Consider the following 21,644-nt stretch of genomic DNA (forward strand, 5'->3'; position numbering starts at 1 on the left):
ACACTTGAGGTCATTGTAAGTATCGAATATTGCAGCTATAATTCAACAAGTAAAATTTATTTTGATGCACAACAAGAAAGTAACAAAATTGTTTTTTTGTTTGTTTTGTTTTCGTTTACATGCAGACACTACATGTTGTCTTGGGGGGTTTTTTGGACATGTACTGGTAGTACCATGTTTTTGTTTTTTTTCCAGATTTTTTGTTTTGTTTGAAAGGGTAATGCCATGGTTTTGGACCATATTAGCGCCATGTTTTTGTTTGTTTATTTGTTTGTTTTTTGTGTGTGTGTGTGTGTGTGTGTGTTTTTTTTTTTTGTTTGTTTGTTTGTTTGTTTGTTTTTTTTTTGTTTTGAACATGTACATTGGTAATACCGTGTTTTTTCCAGACTGTTTTGTTTTGTTTTGTTTTGTTTGAAGGGTAATGCCATGTTTTTGTATCATATTAGCACCATGTTTTTTTTTTTTTTTTATTGTTTTTTTTTTTTTTTTTTTTTGAGCATGGATGCAAAGGTAATGCCATCTTTTGTTTTGTTTTGTTTTGTTTTTTGTTTACATGCAAACAGTACATGTTATTTTGGGGTTTTTTTGGACATGTACCATGGTAATACCATATTTTTTCCAAACTTTTTGTTTTGTTTTGTTTGAAAGGGTAATGCCATGTTTTTGGACCATATTAGAACCATGTTTTTGGTTTTGTTTTTTGTTTACATGCAGACAATACATGTTTGTTTGTTTGTTTTTTGTTGTTGTTGCTTTGAAGTACATTGGTACATTTTCCCAGACTGTTTTGTTTTGTTATTTCGTTTTGTTGTTTTGTTTTGTTTGAAAGGGTAATGGTTTGTTTTTGAACCATATTAGCACCATGTTTTTTATTTAGTTTTTGAACATAGGTTCAAAGGTTTTGTTTTGTTTTGTTTTAAGGGTAATGCCATGTTGTTGGACCATATTAGCACATTTTTTTTGTGTGTTTGTTTGTTTTTTAACATGGGTGCAAAGGTAATGCCATGTTTTGTTTTGTTTTGTTTTGTTTTGTTTTTTGTTTACATGTAGACAGTACATTTTGTTTTGGGGTTTTTTTGGAGATGTTCCATGGGAATACCATATTTTTTCCATACTTTTTGTGTTGTTTTGTTTTGTTTGAAAGCTAATGCCATGTTTTTGGACCATATTAGCTTCATGTTTTTGGTTTTGTTTTTTGTTTACATGCAGACAAATCATGTTTTTGTTTTGTTTGTTTTTTGTATATGTACATTGGTAATACCATGTTTTTTCCCCCGGACTGTTCTGTTTTGTTTTAAGGGTAACGACATGTTTTTGGACCATATTAGCAAATTTTTTTTGTTTGTTTGTTTTTAACATGAGTGCAAAGGTAATGCCATGTTTTGTTTTGTTTTTTGTTTACATGTAGACAGTACATTTTGTTTTGGGGTTTTTTTGGAGATGTTCCATGGGAATACCATATTTTTTCCATACTTTTTGTGTTGTTTTGTTTTGTTTGAAAGCTAATGCCATGTTTTTGGACCATATTAGCTTCATGTTTTTGGTTTTGTTTTTTGTTTACATGCAGAAAAATCATGTCATTTTGTTTTGTTTGTTTCCCCAGATTCTTTTGTTTTGTTTTGTTTTGTTTTGTTTTTTTTGTTTTTTGTTTTCTTTGTATATGTACATTGGTAATACCATGTTTTTCCCCTAGACTGTTTTGTTTTGTACAGACAGTACTTTTTTTTTTTTTTTTTTACCACCATGGTAATACCATATTTTTCCAGACTTTTTGTTTTGTTTGAAAGGGTAATGCCATGTTTTTGGACCGTATTAGCTTCATGTTTTTGGTTTTGTTTTTTGTTTACATGCAGACAAATCATGTTTTTGTTTTGTTTGTTTTTTGTATATGTACATTGGTAATACCATGTTTTTTCCCCCGGACTGTTTTGTTTTGTTTTAAGGGTAACGGCATGTTTTTGGACCATATTAGCAAATTTTTTTTGTTTGTTTGTTTGTTTTTAACATGAGTGCAAAGGTAATGCCATGTTTTGTTTTGTTTTGTTTTTTGTTTACATGTAGACAGTACATTTTGTTTTGGGGTTTTTTTGGAGATGTTCCATGGGAATACCATATTTTTTCCATACTTTTTGTGTTGTTTTGTTTTGTTTGAAAGCTAATGCCATGTTTTTGGACCATATTAGCTTCATGTTTTTGGTTTTGTTTTTTGTATTGTTTTATGTTTTTTTCCCAGACTGTTTTGTTATTTTGTTTCGTCTTGTTATGTTGTTTTGTTTTGTTTTGTTTTGTTTGAAAGGGTAATGGCATGTTTTTTAATCATATTAGCCCCATGTTTTTTTGTTTTCTTTTGTTTTTGAACATGGGTGTAAAGGTAATGTTTTGTTTTGTTTGACGGGTAATGCCATGTTTTTGGGGTTGGACATATACCATGGTAGTACCATGTTTTTTTTATTTTCCACACTGTTTTTGTTGTTGTTGGTTTTTTTTGTTTTTTTTACAAGTAGTACTGTGGGTTGTTTTTGTGGTGGGTGGTGGTTTCGGGTTGGGGGACCATCTGGCAACATGTTTTTCTGGACATGTACCATGTAACATGGTACCACGGTAATACGGTAATACCATGTTCTGAACTACAATATAAATAATACAGTCATGATAATGATTTAGTCCCATGGTATTAATATCACATAACTGCTACTGCTGCTGAGTGAGAGAGTTAGGGTAAGAATGAAAAGGGTAAAAATGAAACAACCTCAACTGGATTGAATCATCCAAGCTCTTCAACCTAAAGGAATGAAATTACACAAAACATGTAGGACATTTTATATTATAGACATGCAGTTACACTGATGAGACATCATTAAGAATAAAAAGAGTGAAATCGACAGACAGACAGAGCAAAAGCGCAAGCACGCGCGCAAGAGAGAGAGTCTACAATCATAATCAGGCTGACCATCGGGTGGCCTGATGTCTAATCACACATCCATTCAGCTCCACCCGCTCACTAACCTGTTTTCTGCTCTCCATCCTCCAGCACTAGCTCATATTTTTTCACCCTGCCTGTTCGTTCTTCTCATCATCACCTGTCTGATTCATGCTGTCATCTTCGTTCACGTCTCTAAATGTCCACTTGCATTAAGGGGAAAAATATATTGAGCTAAAGGACTTGCCTCTCGTAACACCATATTTCTTAACCTGTTTTGTTATGGAACCATGGGAGCATTTCTGCATTCAGTACCACTTGATTACCCACAACCCACATGCCTGTCCTTTTAATTACCCACATGTGCCTTTCTCTGACATTCAGTGACTCATCGTAAGCCATCTTCTGACTGCAAAGGAGGCACAGAAGATGAAACTGAAGCAGCATGGATAACACACAAAAGTGCATTTGCACAGACTAACCAATCACATTCATATACAATAGTTGCAATGCGTACTGTACAATGTATGCAGATTTGAGAATGTGGACAATGGCTGGATTGATTGTCATATATAGGAATTTTAATTTAATTAGAATTTTCCAGTCTTCAGTGTCACATGGTCCTTCAGAAATCATTCTAATATGCTGATTTAATGTTGTTGTGTTTTTGATGAATAGTTCAAAAGTACAGCATTTGTTTGAAATATAAATTTTACTGAATCTTACTGACCCCAGACTTTTTAAAAGGTAGCGTATATTTATTCATATTTAATAAATTATTTTTTATTTCACGGACCATAGTGAAGGACCACTTCATTTCTTTTCATTTCCTACTTCATTTCTTTTCAGAGAGCCAATTATTACATTCTGAATTCTTCCATACCTTATGTGGCAATGTAAAGGTCCCTACTGATATGTGCCTGTTCTACCATTTATTTCTTGTATAGTTTGAGTGCTTATGTTGATACAGTGCTTTGCTTCAGTTTGTCGTTTTTTCTTTCTCTCTCTGTCACACATGCATTTTTCATAATTGCATGAACCGAGTGTTTTGAACCAAGAGGATGTTTGTGTTCAAACCATCTTGATTCTCAGAGGAGTAAATGCCTCCAGCTATTAAAACAGAAATGCCACTAACAGTCCTTGTCTTCAACGCCCTAATTATAAACACACACACATGCACGTAAACACTCACAACGACACAAGTACCCTCACAGTCCTGATTCTCAAATCCCTAATTGCTCACTTCACACACATGCACACACACAGACTCAAAGTTTCCCTGATGGCCAACTTTGATATACATTACCCACAACCCCGTGTCCCCTTCCCACGTCCCCTCAAAGTTTGAAAAGCAATAACAAATCTGTGTAGTTGACTAATATTAACTAATGAAAAATTAATAATGAGTCTTTTTTGTAAACATGAAAATCTCAAGAAATACTCAAGAGACCAGTATGTGTTCAGGGTTGAGCAGCACTTGAGCAAGACATTGTGGGTTGAGCAGACATGTCTACTCAACAGACTGAGATGTGTCTTTTTGACTACATTCATAAATGCATTTTTATGATAGGTTACCTATAGTAGCTAGGACTTCTGTCTCTGATTTTCTCAAAAGAAGTCTAAAAATGCATCACTTATGGTTCCTTTTGGTACATGAGAACGATCTAGTGTGTGAGTTGAAATTCATCTCTTTTCTTGTAGGCTGAAGCCATACACCTCTTTCAAATTTAGAATGATGGCCACAAATGATGTGGGAGACAGCGCCTTCAGCAAAGAAACTGAACCAGTTACCACTCTGCAGGACGGTAATACTAGATTCTGTGTGTTGTGCAAAGTGAATTATAATTTTTTAGAGTGCTTTTAGGATCCGAGTATTTGTGATAGGATCTGAGTTGATAGTGATTTTTTTTTTTAGGCGAAAATGTAAATAGATAGGCAGATGGATGGACGGATGGAAGCGTGTCATTCTATCTACATTTTCTGATCAAAAAATTCCTAAAATGATAGACAGGCAGATACATAGATAGATAGATACACAGATAGACAGACAGATGATTGATAGATAGATAGATAGATAGATAGATAGATAGATAGATAGATAGATAGATAGATAGATAGATAGATAGACATGGATGGATAACAGACAGACAGATAGATAGATAGAGAGATAGACAGACATGGATGGATAACAGACAGATAGATAGATAGATAGATAGACATGGATGATAACCGACAGACAGATAGACAGACAGACAGACAGACAGACAGATAGATAGATAGATAGATAGATATATAGACATGGATGGATAACAGACAGACAGATAGACAGACAGACAGATAGATAGATAGATAGATAGATAGATAGATAGATAGATAGATAGATAGATAGATAGATAGATAGATAGATAGACATGGATGGATAACAGACAGACAGATAGACAGACAGACAGACAGACAGACAGATAGATAGATAGATAGATAGATAGATAGATAGATAGATAGATAGATAGATAGATAGATAGATAGATAGATAGATAGATAGACATGGATGGATAACAGACAGACAGATAGACAGACAGATAGATAGATAGATAGATAGATAGATAGATAGATAGATAGATAGATAGATAGATAGATAGATAGATAGATAGATAGACATGGATGGATAACAGACAGACAGACAGACAGATAGATAGATAGATAGATAGATAGATAGATAGATAGATAGATAGATAGATAGATAGATAGATAGATAGATAGATAGATAGATAGATAGATAGACATGGATGGATAACAGACAGACAGACAGACAGATAGATAGATAGATAGATAGATAGATAGATAGATAGATAGATAGATAGACAAACAGACAGACAGATAGATAGAGAGATAGATAGACAGATGATTAGTTTGTTCGATTCATTAATTAGTTGAATGTGTTTGTATTTTCAGTGCCAGGTGAAGCGCCTGTCATTTTGAATGTCAAACCATCAACCACAACATCTGTGATTGTCCAGTGGCAGGTAAAACATTATAAAACAATAATTTATCAAACATAAAATCTTACCCATCCCAAAGATTTGAACAGTAAACCTTGTTGCAATGTATTTCCTTCATCAAAACGTTGTCTTAGACAGTATACTGTTAGTAGAGTCGAGAGCATGCCTGTGATGCTTTCAGTGCTGACAAGTTTTGAAAAAGCATTAGCATGTGTAGGTGTCACAGGAACTTTTCTTATCTTTCCATTTAACTAAAGGTTCAAGGGTTCAAATTGTCCAACAACGTTTAATAGCAGTCTTGTGTGCAAAGTGTTCAGCTGCCCTCCCAATGTTAATTATGTTTGGCAAGCAGGTTCTTAGCCTTACTCTTTACCCTCTAATTAGTTAGCAGTCGTTTCACGTACCTCCTCTATCTATTCACACACATACGGATACATTTACAAAGCTGGCCTGTTTTGACCCCATCTTAATTAACTTTGCCTATAACACTGATCACATACTAAATAAGACACGTCCATAATAGAATAGGAGAGTGAGAACGCATGTTAGAGTGAGTCAGAGTAAGAACAACCAGATCAGGCCTTTACTGACCTGTGGTCTCAGCTAACTTGTCCTCTGTTGATCTGTGCTATCTCCTGGGCTGACGTGCATTGTGCGGTAATTACTTTCTGTCACCGTCTCTAACTGCTAATTAGCCAGCAGCAGACAGCATAGGCACTGTCTTTAACATTCTTTCATTAAGTAGCAACACAGGTCATATGCTGAAAAGTCAGGTGAAAATTTCCTTGCCTGAGTTAAATGGAGTAATTAAACGGCAGTTTGCTACTTGGAGCTTGACTGAAACTCGATATGTCTGTGCCTGCAGCCGCCTGCAGAGGGAACTGTCAATGGGATTCTTGTGGGATACCGCGTGTATTACCGTGAACTTCCACGTGAGAACAGTCCAGACGAGCCAAAGACAGCAACCAACCAATCAGTCAGTCCTGAGTTTAGAGGTTAGTCTGTCTGCCTGATTGTCTGTCTTCCTGTCGAACTGTTTGTCTGTCTATCCATCTCTGTGTGTCTGTGTATCGCCTGTTTATCTATCTATCTATCTATAATCTGTCAGTCATTCTATTTATCTCTGTCTGTCTATCTATCTATCTATCTATCTATTTGTCTGTCTGTCTGTCTGTCTGTCTATCTGTCTGTCTGTCTGTCTGTCTATCTGTCTGACTATCTATCATCTATATGTCTGTCTATTTATCTGTCTGTCTGTCTATCTATCTATCTATCTGTCTGTCTGTCTGTCTGTCTGTCTATCTATCTGTTTGTCTGTCTATCATCGATCTATCTATCTATCTATCTATCTATCTATCTATCTATCTATCTGTCTGTCTGTCTATCTATCTATCTATCTATCTGTCGGTCTGTCTATCTATCTATCTATCTATCTGTCTGTCTATCTGTGTGTCTGTTTATCTATCTGTTTGTCTGTCTATCATCGATCTATCTATCTATCTATCTGTCTGTCTGTCTGTCTGTCTGTCTATCTATCTGTCTATCTGTGTGTCTGTTTATCTATCTGTTTGTCTGTCTATCATCGATCTATCTATCTATCTATCTATCTATCTATCTATCTATCTATCTATCTATCTATCTATCTATCTATCTATCTACCTGTCTGTCTGTCTGTCTGTCTGTCTGTCTGTCATCTATATGTCTGTCTATCTATCTATCTATCTATCTATCTGTCTGTCTGTCTGTCTGTCTGTCTATCTATATATCTATCTGTCTGTCTGTTTATCTATCTGTTTGTCTGTCTGCCTGTCTGTCTATCTGTCTATCTATCTATCTATCTATCTATCTATCTATCTATCTATCTATCTATCTATCTATCTATCTATCTGTCTGTCTGTCTGTCTGTCTGTCTGTCTGTCTATCTGTCTGTCTGTTTATCTATCTGTTTGTCTGTCTATCATCTATCTATCTATCTATCTATCTATATATCTATCTATCTATCTATCTATCTACCTGTCTGTCTGTCTGTCTATCTATCTATCTATCTATCTATCTATCTATCTATCTATCTATCTATCTATCTATCTATCTATCTATCTATCTATCTGTCTGTCTGTCTATCTATCTGTTTGTCTGTCTGCCTGTCTGTCTATCTATCTATCTATCTATCTATCTATCTATCTATCTATCTATCTATCTATCTATCTGTCTGTCTGTCTGTCTGTCTGTCTGTCTGTCTGTCTGTCTGTCTGTCTGTCTGTCTATCTATCTGTGTATCTGTCTATCTGTTTATCTATCTGTTTGTCTGTCTGTCTATCATCGATCTATCTATCTATCTATCTATCTATCTGTCTATCTGTCTGACTGTCTATCATCTATCTATCTATCTATCTGCTTTTCCTTTCACTGCCTTAATTTTTGTCTCAAACTGTTTTTTGTTTTGAATTTTTATATATAGTTTTCATAATGGTATTGCTCTTTTTTTATACAGTCATTTTTATACAGTCATAAATGTTTTGTCCGTGTTGTGCAACTTTCTGTTTCAGCTGACTGTTTTGTCTTCTGTGCATATTGAACAGTGTCCCTTGTGTAATTTCTCTCTCTTATTCTCTTTTCCCCTATCTCTCTCTGGGTTTATTTCACAACTCAAACAGCTAGGAGCACTTTTAAGACAGTGAGCAGCCCTTCATTAACAGAATTTGAATTAACGCGTAAGTATATTTTGATATTATTTTAATTGCTGAGATGTTTCAATAGTTGTAATCTTTGAAGTGTTAACAGAGTCACATTCAAGCCCAAAGGCTTTCAAACTCCTTGTTCAATCCTCTGATCTCCCCTACCTCTATAACAAACACTTCCCCTAGTCTTTGCGCTTTGTTGTTTAGCCTCTGGTCCTGTCATGATCTGCTGTGAGGAAGGGGAAAATGTAAATCTATTTTGTTCTCCACCTCATTTCCACATCCTTCATCTCATAACCACGTCCCTCTTCCGTCGCCTAGTTTTACATTCTTTGGGGTCTCTTTTCTCTGCATTTCTATAAAGTAGTACCTTAACACTCTTTGACTGAATCTTCAATCTTGTTTTTCTCCATCTTTAATGGTGTTTTTCAGAACTCAACAAGTACAGACGATACGCGATTGTCATGACAGCATTTAATGTTGTTGGAGAGAGTCCTTTAAGTGCACCTGTTGAAGTGTTTGTGGGAGAAGCAGGTAGGTTTTTATTCCTTATAAAGATCACTGCTATGACTTAGCTCTAAAATTTGCACGACAAACTTTGGTAAACTCAGACTGCGGATATGTTTGGTCTGGTCTGTGCACTTAGCACTCTGGTAATGTTAACAAGGAATGCATTTGCACATGAGTGATAACTGATCGCTATATGCAGTGCTTCCTCAAAGTCACACAATCTGGTTATGAGCTGTATGGGAAAGAAAAGTGGGACTTAAATCATGCAGCGTAGACCAATTATCTGAACAACCCATTAGACAACGTGCAGTGGATCTATTTGCATGACCTATTGATAATGTGTCACAGACCAGTTTCCACTATGCAGCGTGGATCAATTTCACCAGCGATGTGCTGTCTTGCATAGTATTAATATAAAAACAGTTATGTCTTAAGTGAAGGTAAACAGACAGAAATATCAGATCTGTGCTTTACCTCATTGTGTAAATATAGATTGCAATTACTGCAATTATATTCTCCCTATATACAACAACTTTCATGAATACTTTATGTAAGTATATGAGATTGTATGACCTCTCTTCAGTCCATAAGGCTGTGTTTGTGCGTAAACGTGTCGCAGTACATGTCAAACCTAATTTGATTGTAAACTCATCTGATATGTAGAGCATTATGAAAGCCCATTACCTAAGCTAATTTAAAAAATGAGCCATGTGCACAAATCAGATTAGTTTGCACATCTGACCTCTCCCAAAGATCCGAATGAGGGGGACGGCACATCATTAAATACAGTGTCCCTCTGGCATGACTTTAACATGTAAAGATAACAAGGCCGTCTTAATTACATATCTCTCATTATAAGAGTGTAGAATGAGCTGAAATGAGAATTTAACACATACAGCCCAAAGTCACACACTGACCATGAAGCAACAGATTTATGAAATATATGTGTGTACGTGCTGGGGGAGTGTGTTTATACATTGAAAAGACTTATAGTAATGTGGAAATTGTAGAAAGTTGCGTTTTATATATTGAAAAATGTACTATAAAAATAAAGATTAATTCATAAATAATTATATAGTAATAGTATTGCTACATGAATATGATGTATTACGAAAATGAATAATAAATAAATATTTACCTATTTTATAGGGTATATTTTTTATATATGGGTCACTCTATAATTGTGGCTACATCTCATGCCCGTGAAGTATATTTTTACTATATTTTCATCAATATAAAGCCCCGATGCTTAATTTTATTAATTATATTTTTCCCAATCACGCTACTATATGTTGTAAAAGCCATATCTTTTATTCAAAAATGATGTTCATAACACATACAACCCTGGTATTCAGATGTCCGATTTTGTAAAGTTGCTCATTCTACTCTGCATTTAAGCATTAAAATGACCTCAAATATAAATTAATTTCATAGTTTTGCCTTCAGTTAGATAAGTGTATAGTATAGTATAATAAATGTTCAGTATGATAAGTGTTTATTGTGATATAACTTGTTTTATTTGTGTCCGGAAAACCATTATCAACTAAGCTACCCACTAGAAAACCCCCACTCAGAAAGGAATGGTTTGTCCCATTCTCGTATCATTTGCACAGTATGGTGATATTTCCTCTAGAAGAACATGAATGAAACACTAGACGTTATGTTCTCTCTCTTTCCCCTAATACTGATTAAATTAGCAAACCTGTGTCAAGATTGGATTAATTGTGTGTCAACAGAGTTACACAAGTATCATTGCTGCAAATTTTAACAAGACAGTTTAACTAAAATTTGTTTTGTTTATTAAAAAAATATATTTCTAAACATACCATATGCTCAGTAGTTCCAGGCTTCCATGTTGAGTATAGGCCCAAAACACTAAAAATGTCAACTGTGTTATCCAGTAAAGGTAACATGGTGGACAGTAGCAAACATAGATGGTATTTTATGCACATATTCCTACAGATCACTTTTATTTATATAGCACTTTTTATACAATATAGATTGTTTCAAAGCAGCTATGTAAGGTCATGTTTGGGTTTTTGGGAAACAGGAAAACTTTTTTCTTAACATTGTCAAATTCTAAATGTACCCCTAATTATAGAATTACTTATATGCCAACCAAGGCTGCTTTTATTTGAAAAAAAAAAATACAGTAAAAACAGTAATATTTTGAAATATAATTAAATTTTAAAATAATTCATAAACTTTAAAGTTTAATTTATTCCTTTGATGGCAAAGCTGAGTTTTCAGCATCATTACTCCATTACTTCAGATCCTTCAGAAATCATTCCAATATGCTGATTTGGTGCTCAAGAAACATTTCGTATTATTATTATCAATGTTGAATACAGTTGCTGAATATTTTTGTAACATTTTTTTAAACCACATACTTTAGCAAATATTTTAGCACCACAATAGCAGCTACATGGGGAAAAAAGGAGGATACAAAAGCTTGTGTTCTTGAATGAAAAGCTAAAGTTTGACAGCTAGCCTGTTTACAGAGACATTATATTTTACACATTTCAGAGTGTCAATAAATCACTAAACCTCTTTCCTTTCAGTTTAGTCACTGTCCATTATGCCACAGAGAGATCTGACATTTGGCCTTTAAATGAGACAGACAGTCTATGAACTAAATGCTTTTCCCACTGTGATAGACTCGTTGACACATGCACTTTTGATTTGTTTGTTGCTCAGTTTAAAATGATAATTGTGTGCTTGTGTATGTGTGTGTGTGTTCATAGCTCCTTCAGTGGCTCCTCAGAACATACAGGTGAAGTCTGTGTCCTCCAGTCAGCTGGATGTAGAGTGGCAGCCTCCACCTGTCGAGACACAAAACGGAAATATTCAAGGATACAAGGTGATAATAATTTTTTTTTTTACCCACATACATGCACAAAATATAATCTGTACAATTCACAAATATTTTAAAAAGGTGCAAAATGTGTTACAAAGATCAAAGATTTATGTCTAGAGAATGCTTACAGAAATCCAATATTAATAATTAGTGCAGATAGTTGCAATTGGATATTAATAATTATAATTGTTTATTAAATTCCATGTTTTTAATTGTCAAATGTGTATTTACACCAGTAGAAATGATCCATAATTCCCATGCACTCATTTTCATTTGTCACACTGTACACTGTGGGTCGATAATTTTAATGCATGAATACATAATGCTCAGTTGTTTAGTCAGTTGTGAGCCCTGATTTTTATGAAAAGTATTTCCAAAATCAGTCAGGCAGTCCATCTGTTTACCGGCATAAATAAACTGTCGTTCATCTGCAGTCTGTCTTCCCTTATCTCACTGTCATCTGTTGATTTCACCGCATTAGCTTCCACCGTTGTTTTCCTATTTACGCCATCTGTACATCTGTCTCTCATAGAGATTTGAACAGGAACTGGTTATGAATCCTTCTGTTCTGCCCACAAACACACAAAGTGTCAATTCATGGACATACATATTTTATTCAAGTCTAGTTTCAGTGTGTGTTTGTGTATTTAAAGGATTAGGCTCCCAAAAATGAATAATTTTGTCGTCATTTACTCACCCTCATGCTGTTTCAAATCCATATGACTTTGTTTTTTTGCCTTTGTTTGAACACAAAATGAGACCTTTTTAAAATGGTATTAGTTGATTAATGAATGGAAATTGCAGCATTCAAACTTCCAAAATATAGCACATATACAGTTGAGGTCAAAAGTTTACATCCACCTTGCAGAATCTACATAATGTTAATTATTTTACCAAAAAAATAGGGATCATACAAAATGCATGTTATTTTTTATTTAGTACTGACCTGAATAAGATATTTCACGTTTACATATAGTCAACAAGAGGAAAAAAATAAAGTTTGTTTGTCCTGAACAGTTAAACTGCCTGCTGTTCTTCAGGTCCCACAAATTCTTTGGTTTTTCAGTATTTTTGTGTATTTGAACCCAACAATGACTATATGATTTTGAGATCCAACTTTTCATACTGAGGACAACTGAGGGACTCATATGCAACTATTACAGAAGGTTCAAACACTCACTGATGCTCCAGAATAAAACATGATGCATTAAGAACCGGGGGTGAAATTTTTTTGAAATTGAAGATCAGAGTAAATGTAACTTATTTTGTCTTCTGGAAAACATGTAAGTATCTTCTGTAGCTTCTGAAGGGCAGTACTAAATGAAAAAAATATTATATTTAGGCAAAATAAGAAAAATGTACACATCTTCATTCTGTTCTAAAGTTTACACCCCTGGCTCTTAATGCATCGTTTTTCCTTCTGGAGCATCAGTGAGCATTTGAACCTTCTGTAATAGTTGCATATGAGTCCCTCAGTTGTCCCCAGTGTGAAAAGATGGATCTAAAAGTCATACAGTCATTGTTTAAAAGGGTTCAAATACACAAAATAGCTGAAAAACCAAAGAAATTGTGGAAGGATTGTCCGAAGGATTTTTCTGAAGAACAGCAGGCAGTTTAACTGTTCAGAACAAACAAAGGACTCATGAGCAGCTAACAAAAAAAGAAACACAGCTGTGGATCATTCAGGTGATCAAGTGTATGTAAACTTTTCAACAGGGTAATTTTTGTACATGTAACTACTATTTTCTCTTGTGGACTAAATGTAAACTTTTTTAATGTAAAATGTGTTATTCAGGTCAGTACTAAATAAAAAAATAATGTGTATTTTGTATGTTCCCTCTTATTTTGGTAAAATAATTCACATTTTGCAGATTCTGCAAGGTGTATGTAAACTTTTTGACTTCAAATGTACTATAAAAATATCATAATTATAAGAATATACACTGACCAAAATTATAAACGCAACACTTTTTTTTTTTTTCCCATTTTTCATGAGCTGAGCTCAAAGATCTAAGACATTTTGTATGTACACAAAAGGCGTATTTCTTTTAATTATTGTTCACAAATCTGTCTAAATCTGTGTTAGTGAGCACTTCTCCTTTGCTGAGATAATCCATCCACCTCACAGGTGTGGCATATCAAGATGCTGATTAGACAGCATGATTATTGCACAGGTGTGCCTTAGGCTGGCCACAATAAAAGTCCACTCCAAAATGTGCAGTTTTATCACACAGCACAATGCCACTGATGTCGCAAGATGACGCCAATCTTCAAAACATACTGTTTTGGAGTTGTACATTTTCATTTTTGGGTGAACCGTTTTTTTAAATATGTATATGTGTCATTCACTTCTTCCCTCAGATCCATTACTGGGAAAAGAACCGGCAGAATGAGACGGAGAAGGAATTGGTTTTGTTTGTTCCAGATACATCCGTGCACCTGAAGAACCTGACATCCTACACCACCTACCTTGTGCAACTGTCTGCATTTAACACGGCAGGGGACGGGCCGCTCAGTGCAGCCCGTGAAGGACGCACCCTGCAGGCTGGTGAGTCCCACTGAGATCCTGTTACGCTCATCCAGACGCATGAGCGCCAGCCAACCATCGGAGACGTGCAAAACATTATCACACCATGACGTTCTTCTGGTATTACTAAATGTAGAAGTTGTTGCTAGAACCCCAGTAAGAGTCTTTAAGCAAGATTTGGCAAATAGAAACAACTTTGATTAAGCCTTTGATTAAAAATGCTGTAATGCAGATGAATTGTATACAGGCATACTGTGACAATTTGAATTAAAAGGATAGTTCACCCAAAAATGAAAATTCTGTTATTAATTACTCACCCTTATGTCATTCCAAACACGTAAGACCTTTGTTTATCTTCGGAACACAAATTAGGACATTTTTGATAATACCCGAGAGCCTTCTGACCCTGCATAGACAGCATAGAAGGCCCAGAAAAGGTAGTAAGGACAAAACAAAAAATAACGACTTAATTCACCAGTTCTTCTCATTGTTTTTGTTTTCTTTGTGCACAAAAATAATTCTTGTAGCTTCATAAAATTAAGGTTGAACCACTGATGTCACATGGACTATTTTAATGATGTCCTTACTACCTTTCTGGGCCTTGAACGTGGTAGTTGTGTTGCTGTCTATACACAGACAGAAGGCACTTGTATTTCATCAAATCTTAATATAGTAGCTTGTTTTCCGAAGACAAACAAACGTCTTACGGGTTTGGAACGACATGAGGGTGAGTAATTAATGACAGAAATACCGGCATTCTTCGAAATATCTTCCTTCATGTTAAACTCATACAAGTTTGGAAATGATGATAGAATTGTAATTTTTTAAGTGAACTATCCCTTTAATATCAAGTTCAAGTTCTGTTGACAGTGTTAGTGGCATTGATGATCACCTTTTTTTTTTTTTAGCAGAAATTGTGTTTATTGTAAAGCACTGACAAAGTAATGTCTAAATAAATGTATTTAAGCACTTAATTAAGTCTTCAGTGTCACATGATCCACTGATTTGGTGCTCAAGTACATTTTCTTACTATTATGAATGTTAAAAACATGCTGCTTAATATTTTTGTAGAAACTTCAAAACATTTTCAGATTTGAGCATTCTTTAATGAATAAAAAGTTCAAAACAGCTCTTTTGTAGTATTATTGTCTTTACTGTCTTTTTTTATTAATTTAATGCAGCCTTATTGAGTAAAAGTATTAATTTCTTTCTTTCTTTTTTTTTTGAAATACTGACCCCAAACTTTTTGAAAATGTTTTATTTTGTGTAATTTAGCAGAAGTGAATTATAAACTATGCTAGAATGTTTTTGACATTTGGCTTTACTAACATCTCTTTCTCTCTGAAGCTCCTGGAGCACCCAGTCATGTTGTGTTTTCGGAGGTGACGGGAAGCTCCCTGAATGTATCATGGGGAGCTCCTCTGCAGCCCAATGGAGTGGTGGAAGGCTACAGAGTTGTCTATGAGCCCACCGCACCAGTTCATGGTGAGCAGGATAGAAGGAAGAGAAAAAAACTGTATATAATCATTATTCAGATTTGTTTTTAGTTTTGGGTGCAAGTGTATATTATTGAATATTCATCAAGTCCCTTCATTTGACAGGTGTCAGTAAGACAGTTACAGTGGATATCAAAGGGAACTGGCAGCGCTGGCTGAAGGTTCGTGACCTGATGAGGGGTGTGATTTATCGCTTCAAGGTTCAGGCCAGGACTATTAGTTACGGGCCCGAATTGGAAGCCAATATCACCGCAGGACCGGTGGAAGGTATGCGTAAATATGAATAGTAATGCATAATAACACTTCCATAATAAATCCCACAATAATTGGGAAAGAAAGAAGCATCCCCTGCAGTTACAGACACCAGCGCTGGAGGCTTTCTTTGGATTCAATTAATTGTTGAATATGAAATGACTGAATGTAACTAGTGCTTTTCTAAAAAACACTTTTCTAAAACCCTGGGACCTACCACAAAGATGGCATTTCATTATTTTAATTCTTAAAATTAGTTGAAGATGGAAATTAAAATAGGGCTGTGTGAATGTCATGGCTTGATTAGTGGACTATAATAGGAATGTGATTTTGTGTAGCCTTTGAGCAATTTTTCATTCTCAAGACACAGCGCCTTCATTGCGGTGGGATGCTGGGTCTCACACAGATGGCTTTCAGTTTAAAATGTTCTTCAAATGAGAAGCTGTTAATTCATGTAGGAGCAGTGGATTCTTATTGGTCAGTATGGATTATTAAGGAGTATGAGCTCTTGTGTAATTGACTGTTTGCAAAGACCCGCCCTCCTTTGTTACTGTTGCAATGTCCGGCGACAAGCCATGCTTCTCTCATGCCACACATGATGTTCTCACACAGTGAAAAATACAACGCGGAGCAAAGAGAAAACTGCTAATGCACCAACATAGCAGGTTGTGGCTCTTTAATGTGTCGTGATAGATTGCCTCAGTTCAAGCAGCATATGAACCGATCATATCTTCCTTATTACTAGTTATAGCATGAAATAAACATGAATGAACATCAGAAGGCCTTGTTTCAACTGCAAAGAGACGCCAATACACTATTTTTCAAGTTCAAGTCAACCACATTAATTTACTCCCGTCTTGTCAGACGAAAATGGGTGATTCTGCGTCATGATTGGTCAGATTGCCTGTCAGTCAAACTCCCTGCAAATGGTCAGTTGTCCAGAATTTTGAGCAAACAATATGGTTGTTAGCATATATACTCTATGGTACTGAATGTTACAATCATATACCATGGTAATAACATGGTACTCCAGGGTACACTACCAATCTAAAATGTGAACACACTGAAGTAAATATATGTTTCTGGTATACTTAACAGTTAAAATATACTTAAATGGTTGAAAGTAGTTTTGTAGATACATACACATTTCTATTCTATTTCTATTTGCATTTCTGTGTGTTTGGATTGTGTTATTTCATAATGTTTATGACTTATTATTCTAAAAAAAAAGTAGATAAGTAAACTTTTGACTTGTAGTGTACTTCAAAAAGTACCATGATTTTACCATGGTACATATCCGTATAACCATTACTATGGTAATAATATGTGACCCTGGACCACAAAACTAGTTGTAAGTCGAATGGGTATATTTGTAGCAATAGCCAGCAATACATTGTGCGGGTTGAAATTATTAATCTTTCTTTTATGCCAAAGATCATTACGATACTAAGTAAAGATCATGTTCCATGAAGATGTTTGGTAATTTTTTTTTACCATAAATATATCAAAACTTAATTTTTGATTAGTAATATGCATTGCTAAAAACTTAATTTGGACAACTTTAAAGGCGTTTTTCTCAATATTTTGATTTTTTTGCACCCTTAGATTCCGGATTTTCAAATAGTTGTATCTCGGACAAATATTGTCCTATCCTAACAAACCAAACATCTTATTTATTAGCTTTTCAGTTTCAGAAAATTGACCCTTATGAGTGGTTTTCAGGTCCTGGGTCGCATATGGTAAATTTTCCTAGTGATGTGAATGTTTTGGTTGGTGATTAGTAATTGGCAAAAATAATAATTAATAATAATAAAAAGAAAAGAAAACATTCTATATCGGCGTTACAGGGAACAAGTAAATTGAATCATGACCACTAAAAACTAAAGAAAATATTAACAAATATATTACAATAGTAGTTACTTAGTAATCAGTTACTTTAATAATCAGTTACTAACTCTGTTACTATTTGTGAGAAGTAACTAGTAACTATAACTAAATACTTTTTAACAGTAACATCCCCAACACTAATCATGACATTTCGTGAAAAGATTTCTGCGAAATGAAGCGTGTTAACGGTATACTAAAAGTGAATGTTGCCAGGTCACAGTAGCCAATAAAGAACATGTTTTGAAGAAGATATATCCCTACGGCTTCAGTGTGACCTTTATGCAATCCAAACCGCTTTATAATGGCAGTGCTTGCCTGTCTTACGATCCTTAGTTGCAAGCAGTAGATTATTCTGTTATAAAAAATTCATCATTTTCTTTCCATCAGCCTGAAGTTTGAAGCCTGTACTGCAGCCTGAACTGTTATGATTGATAAAAATGGCCAGATCCATTTTAGGAACTGCGTTTTGTGCTGTTATTGATTATTCAGAAAGGAATAATACGCCTTATATTTCATAGGCTCCCCGGGTTCGCCTTTGCAGACCTCAGTCACAAAGTCTGCATCAGCTTTGACGCTTCATTGGTCAGAGGGCGCAGAAGGGGCAGGACCCGTCACAGGATATGTCATTGAGGCTCGTCCATCAGGTAAGCAGCACTTCCTCGTCTGCTTACTTCAGATCTACCCTAGACTTATTCTCAATTAACCTTCCTCTTCTCGCTTTCACCTCTTCCGTCTTTCTTCTCCTATGTGGCCACCAATTACTCCCCCTCCCGCTTTTGAAATCCTACATTTCCAGATGAAGGATTATGGGATACGTTTGTCAAGCATCTCCCACCTGGCAGCTTCTCGTACACCATCAGTCTGGACCGCCTACGCTCAGGTGTGGCCTACGAATTCCGTGTCATCGCAGTCAATCGTTTCGGCTACGGCGATCCCAGTCCGCCTTCCACTGCGATGTCTGGTAATCTCCCTCATTATATCACTTCACTGCATTATATTGAACAATGATGCCAATGACAACCCACTGAACAGACTCTGTCTGTCCCACAGCTTCGTTTTTGTTTAGGCTACATCAAATTAGATACAGCATTTACACTGACTAATGTGAATTGCATACTATATCACAATTCATTTTTCATAATTTTGCTGTTTAGCGTATGGACATTAGTATTCCACTTCATCTTCATGTGTTTGGGAGGCGTTCTGTTTCAGTGAGGATGTTTGAACTGTGGAGCACTATAGACTCACTTTGTGGCCTCTACTGCCATCTAGTGTCACATAGCTGAACATTCACTCACCCATAAATAAAAAAGAGAAAACTGAAAGCTAATTTAGAGCTGTTACTACTGCTTATTATATTATATTATGTTATATTATGCTATATAATATTATATGTGACCCTGACCACAAAACCAGTCTTAAGTAGCACGGTTATATTTTTAGCAATAGCCAAAAATACATTGTACGACTCAAAATGATCAATTTTAGTAAAGATTATGTAAACATCATGTTCCATGAAGATATTTTGTAAATTTCCTATCATAAATATATCAAAACTTAATTTTTGATTAATAATATGCATTGCTTTTACTTTACTTTTACAATACGTTAAAGGCAATTTTCTCAATATTTTGATTTTTTTACACCTTCAGATTCCAGATTCTTGGCCATATATTGTCCTATCCTAACAAACCATACATCAATGGAAAGCTTATTTATATGATATTTAAATCTCAATTTCAAAAAATTGACCTTTATGACTGGTGTTGTGGTCCAGGGTCAGATTATATTATATTATATTATATTATATTACATTACATTACATTATATTACTATATTATGTTATGTTATGTTATGTTATGTTATGTTATGTTATATTATATTATATTATATTATATATGCATGTATTTCTAAAAGAAATCTATTATACACACTGAAGCAAAGTACTGTTATCTGTTTTAATATTGGAAATCATTCTGCTGAATTGCTGGTCAAGAAACATTTCTTATTATCAATATAAATGTTGAAAACAGTTGTGCTGCTTAATGTTTCTTAACGTATCTTTTCAGTATTTATTCAAAACATATTTTGTAACATTATAAAAGTCATTACTGTCATTTTTAAACAAGTCAATGCATCCTTGCTGACTAAAAGTATTAATTTCTTTAAAAATTATAATATAATATAATAATAAATTATTTACCCTGATGAATGAAATGTCAACAGTAAAATAGCTATTGTATTTTAATGCAAAATTGTTGTCTGTTGTTGTAGCTCTGTCTGATACGCCTTTCTATGAGGAGTGGTGGTTCCTGATCGTCATGGCTTTGATCAGTCTCATTTTTATTTTGATGGTTGTGTTTGGTTTGCTCCTGTTGGGACAGAACAAAAAGTACAGAAGCTGTGGAACAGGTAAGACTAAACACAATAATATAAATTGGTAATATACTTGTATTGCACAGAAATTGCTTTTTGCACTGAGCGTCTTCATTTACTCACTCTTATGTTGTTCTTAACCTTTATGAATTTGGGTTCATTGTTTTTTAACAAAACTGTAATAGGCAAAATAATGTCTGTTAAAACTAAAACTATCTAAAGGGATACTAAAACATGTTTATGGTCATTTAGACACTGTTATGATGGTATTACTGTGCCATTTTTAAGATAACTTGTAAATACAGCATTATGGCATATAAGTACTGATACCTAAAACAATCATTGTACCATATGAGAACACCACAATACTTCTGCTTTCTTGACAGTTTTGTGGATTTACAGATTATACGTGTTTGTAGTTGTTCCAACTGGGTCACTTGTGTAACTGTAGAGGGAAAATGTAATACTGTGAGATAGTAAAAAATGTGGAAGCTCATAGTTAATGTAGTTAATCAGTCAACACATCCCAGTGTTTGTTGTCAGTGTCATGTACATCCTCCCACAGGAAAACACATTACTACAGTAGAGGAGTCTGTAACACTTGACAATGGCGGCTTCACGGCTCTAGAGCTGAACAGCAGACATCTGAACGTGAAGAGCTCTTTCCTAAAGAAGAATGGAACCAGGTGGGGTTTCTTCTGAACTGCTGTTAATATATCACAGTCTATTTTTTAACAGCAAAAATTCCTACTATTAACATTTATCACCACATACTGTACAATTTTCTTGAACTCTTTTGAGTATGGGAAATGTGTACACGGTTTGTAAAAATGCTATGCTATCTCTAGATCTCCTCCACGGCCCAGTCCAGGTGGGCTGCACTACTCTGATGAAGACATCTGCAACAACTACAACGGTGCTGTTTTAACAGAGAGCACCACCCTCACAGAGAAACCCACTGAGCTGTCAGAGTCAGAGGTAAACACACTACACCAATAACGCATGACTACACACACATAAACAACATCTATGGGGTTACGATGGAGTTTTAGAGAAATCTTATGTCTTAATCTGTATTACATCTATTGAACTTATGTGGGGTGTGAGTTGCTTAAAGGGACAGTTTACACAAAAATGAAAAA

General features: G+C 34.9%; 1 protein-coding gene across 1 annotated transcript in view; it reads left to right on the plus strand.

Annotated features, from left to right (window-relative positions):
- sdk1b (sidekick cell adhesion molecule 1b) overlaps nucleotides 1-21,644 on the plus strand; it is a 259,703-nt gene that overhangs the window by 233,184 nt on the left and 4,875 nt on the right. Inside the window, exons 33-46 of the mRNA XM_051116461.1 lie at nucleotides 4,622-4,725; nucleotides 5,873-5,943; nucleotides 6,785-6,914; nucleotides 8,574-8,630; nucleotides 9,030-9,131; nucleotides 11,852-11,967; nucleotides 14,326-14,512; nucleotides 15,839-15,976; nucleotides 16,093-16,254; nucleotides 18,645-18,770; nucleotides 18,923-19,087; nucleotides 20,401-20,538; nucleotides 21,068-21,188; nucleotides 21,351-21,480. Of these exons, the coding sequence (XP_050972418.1) occupies nucleotides 4,622-4,725; nucleotides 5,873-5,943; nucleotides 6,785-6,914; nucleotides 8,574-8,630; nucleotides 9,030-9,131; nucleotides 11,852-11,967; nucleotides 14,326-14,512; nucleotides 15,839-15,976; nucleotides 16,093-16,254; nucleotides 18,645-18,770; nucleotides 18,923-19,087; nucleotides 20,401-20,538; nucleotides 21,068-21,188; nucleotides 21,351-21,480 (1,747 nt within the window). The remainder of the gene's footprint in view (nucleotides 1-4,621; nucleotides 4,726-5,872; nucleotides 5,944-6,784; nucleotides 6,915-8,573; nucleotides 8,631-9,029; nucleotides 9,132-11,851; nucleotides 11,968-14,325; nucleotides 14,513-15,838; nucleotides 15,977-16,092; nucleotides 16,255-18,644; nucleotides 18,771-18,922; nucleotides 19,088-20,400; nucleotides 20,539-21,067; nucleotides 21,189-21,350; nucleotides 21,481-21,644) is intronic.

Source organism: Labeo rohita, chromosome 1 (genome assembly GCF_022985175.1).
Source record: "Labeo rohita strain BAU-BD-2019 chromosome 1, IGBB_LRoh.1.0, whole genome shotgun sequence".
Classification (NCBI taxonomy): domain Eukaryota; kingdom Metazoa; phylum Chordata; class Actinopteri; order Cypriniformes; family Cyprinidae; genus Labeo; species Labeo rohita.